Source organism: Callorhinus ursinus, unplaced genomic scaffold (assembly GCF_003265705.2).
Source record: "Callorhinus ursinus isolate GAN/ISIS: 27379988/994484 unplaced genomic scaffold, GSC_fseal_2.0 scaffold18, whole genome shotgun sequence".
Taxonomy (NCBI): domain Eukaryota; kingdom Metazoa; phylum Chordata; class Mammalia; order Carnivora; family Otariidae; genus Callorhinus; species Callorhinus ursinus.
In genome coordinates this window covers 25,169,487-25,179,083 of record NW_027397080.1, presented here as the reverse complement: position 1 = coordinate 25,179,083, position 9,597 = coordinate 25,169,487, and the positions used below count along the sequence as shown (strand labels likewise).

The 9,597-nt window shown below is 56.9% G+C and overlaps 1 protein-coding gene across 1 annotated transcript; it reads right to left on the bottom strand.

The window, feature by feature from the left end:
* Window positions 1-1,076: 1,076 nt before the first annotated feature.
* Window positions 1,077-8,665, bottom strand: CPLANE2 (ciliogenesis and planar polarity effector complex subunit 2). The gene is made up of 6 exons (XM_025856857.2): window positions 8,554-8,665; window positions 7,985-8,134; window positions 6,824-6,976; window positions 6,169-6,293; window positions 5,787-5,923; window positions 1,077-5,562 (listed from the first exon to the last, which is right to left on the bottom strand). Exons 2-6 carry the CDS (start codon window positions 8,094-8,096, stop codon window positions 5,259-5,261), a joined length of 831 nt encoding a protein of 276 aa, XP_025712642.1. The 5' UTR covers window positions 8,097-8,134; window positions 8,554-8,665; the 3' UTR covers window positions 1,077-5,258.
* Window positions 8,666-9,597: the final 932 nt, after the last annotated feature.

Genomic DNA, 9,597 nt, shown 5'->3' with positions numbered 1-9,597 from the left:
GGGCTTCGACGCGCGTTTTCTCGTTTGAGATTCAAACGAGGAGGGAACTAGCCACCCCCATTTTATAAACGTGGAAGGACGCAGAGTGGGCCGGCGTCCTAGAGCGGTGGCTGCTCTTCCCCAAGTATTGGGCGCCTGCAGTGTGCCAGGCCCTGGGCTGAGCGCTGTACACACCTCACCTACTTAAGCATCACAGCTCCTCTGGGGGACTGACACGACGGTAAAGCCCATTTTTACAGATGAGGTGGTGCAGTCGCTTGCGCAGGTCACAGAGCTTGTTAGGGGAGCCCGCGCTCAGCCTCGGGTACCGAGCCGGCGCAGCCCGTCTCCACCGCGCGCGGGGTCCGCTGGAACTCACACTGCGAGCACCGCCGCGGGGGGCGGGGGAGGGCACAGCGGCTCATCCGGCAAGAGCACGAAGACTGCCCCACCGCGGGGGCGGGCCCGGGGTGGGGGGAGGTGGACAGAATGGGTCGGCCTCACTCCGCTCCTGGGCGGGAGGCAGGGGACTGGGTTTATCAGTCCCAATGAAGCCAGAATTAAAGGAAACTGGGCTGCAGCAAGAGGGATTGGGTTTAGTTCTAAGGAGGAACTGCCCACTGCCCGTTGCAAGCAATGGACCAGAGATGCCACGGGATTGCTCGCGGAGGGAGAGAGGATTCAGGAGAGGGACTGTCGGTTGGCTACACTGGCCTCGGGTGAAGTGGGGCAAGAGTCCTGTCTGGCCCAAGTCTCACCGAGTTCGGTTTCCCCGCCGCGGAAAAGGTTGCCCCTGGATTCTGAGGCACAAATGCTGACGCGGGACGCGCAGAGATGGTCGTCGTCCATGTCCTCGTTGCCATCGCCGTCCTGGGCTCAACAGGACCGGAGTGAGGGGGCGCGGAGCCCCGCGCAGGCGCAGGGGCGGGTGCCGGGAGTTTGCCCAGTCTCCGTCGCCCCCGGCTGGGCTGCCCCGCCCCCGGCTGAAGGGGCCGTGCAGCAGCCCCGAGTGCCGACCCGACCCGCACCGTCTCCCTCCTCTCCAGCCGCGCTCAGCCCAAGAGCGGCCACCACTACCGTAAGAACAACGGGGAAGATAATAACCAACATTTATTGTGCCCTTGCCTTGGTGCCCGGTGCTGCGCTGAACATTTTACACACATTTACTTACAACTTCAAGAAGCGGGGCCTGTTATCTTCATTTTACAGACGAACACACAGGAATTAAAGTGAATGGTCCGAGGTCCTAGTTCGCCTTCACCTTCCTTCTGGACGCCCTCCCCAACCCCAGCCTCAATCAGTCATCTTTGCTCCCAGGATCCACCCCTACTTTCTAGAATAGAGTTGAACACCAGCTTCCCCCACCCCCACTGCCCCAGCCTCTGGGTCTGAGGTCACAGGGAGGGGAGAACCTCCACCCCCCCCACACCCTTCACTCCCCACCCCCAGCTTGGCCCTCTCGGAATTTGGCTCCACACATCTCCAACTTGTACCGGGCCCCTGGGCCTCCTGCCTCCATCTGGGCACTTCCCCCTCCCCCCAAGCCTGTGCCTGGCACATGGGGATTACAACTGGCACCTGGCTGCCCAGGGAGTAAGGCGATTCACCGCAAGACAGGAAAACCCCGCCCCCACCCCCACCCTGGACTGGGCCTGGGCCCTGGGAGCCCACCCAGCAGCCTTTGCAGGTGGGTTCCTGCATCCCCTTCCTTATCCTGGGGCCAGGTTCCTTGCCAGGGGTCCTCCCAGTTGCCCAGGTGCCCAGCCAGATTTGGCTGGCAGAGGGAAGAACTTGCCACTGACCAGCTCAGTGTGGCCTGGGAAGGGAGCCGGGAGGAGAAAAAGGGAAGGAAAGAGAGGAAGGAGGTGCCAGCACTGTATTCCCTTCCTACGGGTAGCCCCCAGGCTTCACAGCTGGAAAAGCTGGGAGGACCAAGAGAGGAGGGCCTGTGAAGGGCTGGACCCCAAGACAGCATTAGGGGATGGGGGGAGGGGTTCAAGGGAGGGGAGTGCCTAGGGCTGAGAGCATCGGAGCTGCTTGGAGCTGCTTCGTGGCTCTGCAACCTTGGGCAAATGCCTGTCCCTCTCTGGACCTCAGCTTCTCGAACTCTGTTCAGGCTGCTATAACAAAATACCACAGACTGAGTGGCTTATAAACAACAGAAATTGGGTGCCTGGGTGGCTCAGTTGGTTAAGCGACTGTCTTCGGCTCAGGTCATGATCCTGGAGTCCAGGGATCAAGTCCCACGTCGGGCTCCCTGCTCAGTGGGGAGTCTGCTTCTCCCTCTGACCCTCCTCCCTCTCATGCTCTCTGTCTCTCATTCTCTCTCTCACAAATAAATAAAATCTTAACAACAACAACAACAACAACAACAACAGAAATTTGTTTCTCACAGCTCCGAAGGCAGGAAGTCCAAGATCAAGGCACCAGCAGGGTCCTTGAGAACCCTCTTCCTGGTTTGGAGACTGCACTTTCTGTGTCTTCACTGGGTAGAAGGGGCTACAGAGCTCTGTGGGGTCTCTTTCATAAGAGCACTGATTCCATGCATGAGGCTCTGCCCTCAAGAGCTAATCACCTCCCAAAGGCTCCTAATACCATCGCATTAGGGATTCAGATTTCAAATTATAAATTTGGGAGGGACACAGTCAGTCTATGGCACTCCCCATCTGTAGGGAAGGGGGTTAGGACTCCTTGAGAGCCTGTTTGGGGTAAGGAAGGGGGCGGGCTCGTAAGTCCTGACTGGGAAGATCAGCAGCAGGGCTGGACCACAGCAAGCCCACCCCCACCCTCACCTCAGGAGATGGTCCCTCCTCCTACAGCCTTCCCTCCAGAGCCCCAAAGTTCAGTGGCTCCAGGGCCCTGAGCAGGAAGCATGGCTACCCTTTTCCCAAAGGTCCAAGTCGAGGCCCGCCCCTGAACCAGTCTGGGGCATAGTCACTACTCCTTCCTTCCACAGAGCCTCAGGGCCCATGGAGGGGGTGGGGTGAGTGGAGAGGTATTTGCCTTTGAGCTGTTGTGATCTAATGGTGGAATTTGGGGCACCAAAGCAGGGGGAAGGCAACTTCTTCATGGCCTTGTGACACTTCACTGAAGCGGCCTCTGTCCCCAAGCCCTGAGAGGGGAGTTTTATCTGGAGCCCAGACCCTCTCCCTGGACAATACACACAGGACCTGCTGCATAATCTGTGGTGTCCAGAGTTTCAAGATGGCAACAGCAGAGCATTAAACCAGGTGGGAAGGCCCCTCTGAGTGTGGGACCCTGTGGACTGCCCACGTGGCAGGCCCACGAAGCTGGCCTGAATCCACACATGTGTGTCTACACATGCTTCTTATTCTCCATGTGACCCTGCCCAGAGCACACACTGTGGGCCCAGCCACCGGCTGTTACAATAACGGTTTGCGGTTCCTTCCTCCCTCGGGCTCCCAGTTCTGCACTACCATGGAGTAGTACACTGAAGTGGCACAGGGGCAGGGCTCGCAGGGGCTGAGAAAGTGGGGCTGGGGTGGCAGGTGGTTGGGATCCAAGTCCCAGGCCCACCACCCTCCCTATCTTGTCCTTACACAGGAAAACAGCAAAGGGAATTGTTCACCTCTTGGTTTGGGGTGAAGGAGGGTGACAGGGTGATTCTCTGATGGGAGCAGGGCTAACCAGGAGAAAACTGGCCTGCTGGTGTCCAAGAAGGATGCAGAAGCTTCCTTTCTGGGGGAGCTTCAAGCCCAGAGATAACTGGCTAGACATGGGGTAGGTGGTGCTCACAACACAAGTACTGGTAGCTGGGGGGGGGGGGGGGGGGGGGGGGGGGGGGTCACATTCAGGTCCAGAGGCTACCTGGGGTCCCACTCCCAAGCTTTGCTGTTGCCTGCTGGGGTAAGGTCTACTGAAGCTAAGAACAGAGAACGGGCTGAACCCACTGCCCAGGAGCAGAGGAAGCCTACAGTGGGAAGGTCTCCGGCCCAGGAGTGGAAGCTAACCTACGAGCTGTACCACTGTGAGGCATGGGGTCCTGCCCAGGGACCTTCCTTCTCTGGGGTATGGGATAAACTCAGGTCTCAGCTCTGAACCAGAGTTGGGGGTAAGAAGATGCTAAAATCAGTCCTTTAGGCCCTGGAAGGGGTGACGAACCTATGGGTAGTGCCCAGGGAGGCAGACATGGTAGACGCCGTGCAGGCAATCAGGGTGCCCAGGAGTGTGAGCCAGAGTGGGGAGGTACGAACCTCCTGCGTGTGCCAGTAGGAGTATGTAAATGTGTGGAGGAAAGTGTTTTAGAACAAGTGCTAGTATGTGATCATGCATGTTGGGTATGGGGTGTACAGAGCTGCCGGTGCTGCCTTCTCAAGAGGGGGCTCCAAGGGTCAGGTGGCTTCTGGGGTCACACACCTGGGACCCCAGACCCTTCCAGCTAGCTCAGACTCAGGCCAGGCCTCAGCCCACCATTAGGGGGTGTCAGAATGCATAAAGGCCCTCTTCATCAGCACCCCCCGCCCCCAGACTTTAGCCTGTCTGGTAGATGGGGCAGAAGTGAGACACAAGAATGGGCAAGTTCACTCTTGCTGGCTTTCCACAGGGCAGAGCTGCCCAACAGGGCAACTCACTCCCTGACCCCACCTGGTCCAGTCCCTGGCCCTCTGTATGAGCTTTCTGATTCCCCAAGTTGGCGGGGCCCCTGTCCTAAGCTTAGTCTGACACCTTCACGATGGAGAAAGGTACTGCAGAGAGAGGGCTCGCCTCAACACGATGGTGGACTACATTTCCCAGCATGCTCTGCAGCTCCATGTAACCATGTGACTATGTGTTGGCCAATGGAAGGTGGGCAGAGGCCAGGTCCTAGGAAACCTCCTAGGTAACCTTCCACTTGCACTCATTCCCAGTTGGCGGACTGGAGGCTGATGCCCCAGGGCAAACCTCAACTAATATAGGCTCTTGATTGAAGTCACTTGAGGTCTAGGGCCGGGCTGGGACACCCCCTCTCCCCACTCACCCTCTCTAGGTGCTGCAGAAACGGGGAGGACAGCAGGCAGTTAGGGGAGAAGCTTGAGTCCTGGGCCCCCGCCCCTATAGTTCCTCAGCTTCCAGAGCCTAGACCCCCAGGTCAGAGGGAGAAGGCCAGGGGGCACCCAGATGCCCTCAGACCACTGACCCACAGAGCCTTGCGTCCCCAACTCACTGCCATGAATTCTGCCAGGAAGGTGCTGCTGGGGCAGGAGGCTTCTCAGGACACCATCCTCCCGACAGCCCCTCTGGCCAGTCCTCAGGATGAGATCCATAGTCCTGCCTCAGCCTTAGGACATGGGTGCTGCCCTCTGCCTTGGGTCACCTGAGGGTTGGAAGTAGGGATCAGCAGGGGTGTTCTCAGAGGTGTTGGGGAGCAGGCCAGCTGCCACCTGGTCCTGGTGCCACAGCTGTTCCGCCAGGCCATTGAGCACGTGGGCAATGTCGGCCAGCCCAGCCCGCCCATCCAGTGTGCGTCCATCTGCCAGCCGCCGGCCTGGCACACTCTTCACCCGCAGGAGGGGCAGTTTCCAGGCCTGCCGGAAGGCTGTGAGATCCCGCTCAGGCACATCTGTTTGCATGTACTGGTCAAATCTGGAGGAGGGTCAAGGAGCCTGGCCGGATGCCTCAGCTTACCACCTCATCACACCTAGCCTTAGCCCTCCTCGATGGGCTGGTGGAGGGGAGGGCCCCTGCTGCCTTGAAGATAAAGTCCATGGGACTAGACCCCCACAGCTGGGCAGAGGCAGGGTCCCCGGTCCCCTTGCTTCATGCCTTGCCAAGTGTGGCCTCTGCCCCAGGGGCCACCCAAAGGATACTTGGAGCCGATGACCATCCTGACAATACCAGGGGCCTCGCCTGCTACTCGGGCCAGCTGTCCAGGGAGGTCTTCAAAGGAGGCACGGTCGGTGAAAGAGAAGAGGAATAGGAAAGCATCTGTTTTCTCCTTGCAAGTCTGGGGATGGAGAGGCTGATGTGAGACTTGTAACCACGGGCCCTGAGAAGTCTCAGCTCACACCCTCCCTCCACAGGCCCAGTCCCACTGTCAGCTCAGAGCTCTCCCACCTGGGGCAGCACCCTCAGCCCATGCCCACATCTGGCTCCTGCAGACCAGGCAGGCTGGGCTCAGACACTCGGACTCAGAAATCCATCTCACAACCAGCCACTCCCGGACCCGCCCAGGCCCACCTGCCTGCTCACCGGCAGCATGTGATCGAACTTCTTGAGTGCAGACTCCCCACAGTCCCAGAACTCAAAGCGGAACATGACAACACGGTCGCTGGCCTGCAGCTTGGCTGGCCAAAATACCACGGTGGTCTGGATGCCTGGGGAGGGTCAGCCATTCAGCATGGGGGAGGCACAGTGGAGAGGGTTAAGGGGACCAGGAAGGAATAGGAAGAAGACACGTCCTTGGTGGGTCACCAGCCTGACAGGGAAGGCATATTCGCTGACCTGGGAGAATTCTCAGTCTGATGGGAGAAACTGACCTGCCCTAGATGAGCCTCCAGTCTGCTGGGGAGATGCAGCCCTAGCCCTAGCCATGACAAAGCAGTTTCACTTGTACGTATAGGGGGACCCAAAGATACTGGATACTGGACACTGTTCCAACCTGCTGGCCAATCAGCATCCAGTGGAAGGAAACAAGAAAGGAAGAGTAGTACTCCCTGAGCACCTTTCTTGTGCCAGCTCCGTACTAGGTCTAGTACTTTGGGGTTGGAACTATTATCTGTGCTGAACGAAGGAAACAGATGTAGTCTCAGAGAAGTGAAGTGACTTTCCAAGGTTGCACAATAAATGGTGGGACAAGGGCCAGTGTCTCCTCCACTGCAGAGAAGGCCTCCCCGGACGGACTCACCAGTGGTCTCATGGTGTGCCACGGGTACCTCCAGGCCAGCCAGCTTGGCCACCAGGGCTGTCTTGCCCACACCACTCTTGCCAGACACGAAGATCTTGTAGCTGGCTGTGTCAATGGCCACGGGTGGGGGCAGCACTGGTCGCTCCAGCAGCCCTGGGACAAGAAGGGAGCCAGGTGGGGTCAAGCGGTCAACCTGCACTTGCCCCATCAGACCCATCAACTCTTAAGAGCTTTTCAGTGCCAGCCAGCCATGGTTCTCTATGCTCATTACAGAGGCCTGGACACAAGCAGGGTCTCTGGGTGAGCTCTGCTAAGAACACCTGTGCTCTGTGAGCTGCACCACGGCCTACTCCAAATAACATCGAATTACTTTTATTTAAAGTTTGATGCATGAGATTATTTTTACTGATACTTTATCACATGTTCTAGATTTCCCACATGTAAAGGCAAGGTTTTTCATAAGTCTTTCCTCATTGGAGAAATATCAGCAAAAATATTCTCAATTACTATAAATAAACTCAGTAGAATCAATATATCAAGATCTTTATGAATGCTTTTAACTAACTTGAAAAAAAATTTAATTATGATACATCCATAGGCTTAGGACCTTAAAGTCCTAAGTTGTGGGTTGCCTCTCATTCTCTGGTCTTAAGCTTTCTGATGCTTTGTTTCTTCTGTCCAGAGCTGAGCCCCCACAGCAGATGCCAGGCCCCTCTGCTGACCTGCCAGTCCAACCTTGGGTGAGTTGGCTTCATCCTGGGAAACATGAATGTCTTGTCTTAGAGACAGCAGGATATAGAAGAGGCTTGCCTCTACTTACTAGGCTGGATCTTGGAGAAGTCTGTAAGGTGTACTGTTGAGGGTAATTGGGAGTCTGTTGTATAATGTGCCCAGCAGAGGGCCTGGCACCCAGTGAGAACTCAATCAACAGCCTCTCTGGTGACACTGGTTCTTGGCAGGGTTTCCGCTGTTTCCATGTTCCTGGTCTGATGATGGAATTAACTCTAAGGTGATTCCGTGGCGGAGTCCCCAGGGATAGGGCTTCCAGGAGTCCCCAAGGCTGAGGAGTGCAGCAAAGCAGGCCCTCACTGCCCTACTTCTTTGCTTTCCCCCTCCCCGCAGGGAACAAAAGGCGAACAGACTTGGGCGGCAGACACTTACCAAACACCCGTCTGCAGTTCTTGCGGAGGATGCAGGTCAGGTACTCCTTGCCCTCGGCGCTCTCGTGCCAGTCTGGAACAATCACCGAGCCCGGGGCAGGTGGTCTGGCCATGGCTGGGCGCCCCGACCGGGTAGGGAGATGGCAGAACGCTGAGTAGGGGATGGGAGAGGGTAACTGTCCCGAGCTGGACCTGTGATCCCTCTCAACCTGCTCTCTGACTCCCTTGGAGCCCCAGCTCCCTCCTTGGGGTGGGGGATCAGCTATGGCCCCCCAGCCTTATCTCCACTAGCGCTATTGGAGCCCGAGCTTCCTTTCAGTCCTGGAGAGTTCCACACTCCCCGTCTCCCTCTTATTACCCAGAAGCTGCAATCCCAGAGTCTCTTCTTCCCCATATTGTTCCCTGGGGAAATACTTATCCCACTATTGCCTCGTGGCGGGGGGGGGGGGGGGCGATTTACACAGCCCTCCCCTCCTTTGTCATCTCGGGGCGGGGGCGGGGGGTGCTGTGTTACACAGCCCTGCTTTTCCTCTGCCTCGATCCCGACTCCCTGGGCCACCCAGCCCTCACCATCAGCAGGTCCTGTCGGCGAACGGGCCCGGGCGGAGCTGGTCCCTTTAAAAGCCCAGCCTGCTCGGACTGCTTCCGCCCTGCCGGCGTCCGGCTTCGGAGCCCGCCCCACGCCCAGGCGCGCGTGCTTGAGGCGCATGTGCGGAGGCTGTTGTCAGGGAGACGTCGGGGGCGGGGCTGTCCCCTCAAGTTCGCCGCTACCACTGCGCAGCGACACCCCCTGGACGGGGCCTTCCCCATCACTCGGTTCGACCCCCCCAAGCTTTCCTCCAAAACCTGATCAAGTCCCTCGCCTCCAGGAGCCTTCCCTGCCTCTCAGTGCCTTAGTCTCCTTTCTATAAAGTGGAAGTAAAATTTACTTCCTAGGGTTTGTTGTTTTGTTTTTACAACAGCGCTCGGCCCATAGCAGTGCTCAGTAAATTATTATCGCTGCTGTTACTGTCACTCTATTAATTCTGCTCGGCAGGACCTAAGAGATGAGTTAAACACCTCTGGCTTCACAAGTGGGGAAACAGCAGCTCAGAGCGGTTAAGGGACTCGCTCAAGGTTTTAAAAATGAGTCAAGAGGCCCACCGAATTGTACTGGCCAGTCATTCATTATTGATTGATTCATCCCATTCATTCAACAAATAATTACTGAGCACCTACTATGTGTTCCCCCCGTCCTATGCGCTGGCAATACAAAGACTACCCAGAAGTACTCCCCTCCTGGGGCTGACATTTCAGCACTGAGGCCTTGAGCCCCTCTCCACGGTTCCAACAATGGGCACCGGCCTGTCACTAGAAGATGGGTGCTCAGTAAATCCCTGTTAGTGGGACAGGATGCAGGTGGGTCCTTCCTCAGAGGTTGTCTATTATGCTTGATTTTCACCAGTATCTCCTTCAGGGCCTTCATGTAGGACAAATCCTTGTTTTGTAAGGAATCTATAAGTTAACTTTTATTGAAGGCTAACTAAGTGCCAGACAGTGGAGGTTTTATAGAGGCGACCTCATTTAATTTCGTAAACAAGCCTGTGTAGGAAATATTATCCCTCTTGTCTTTTA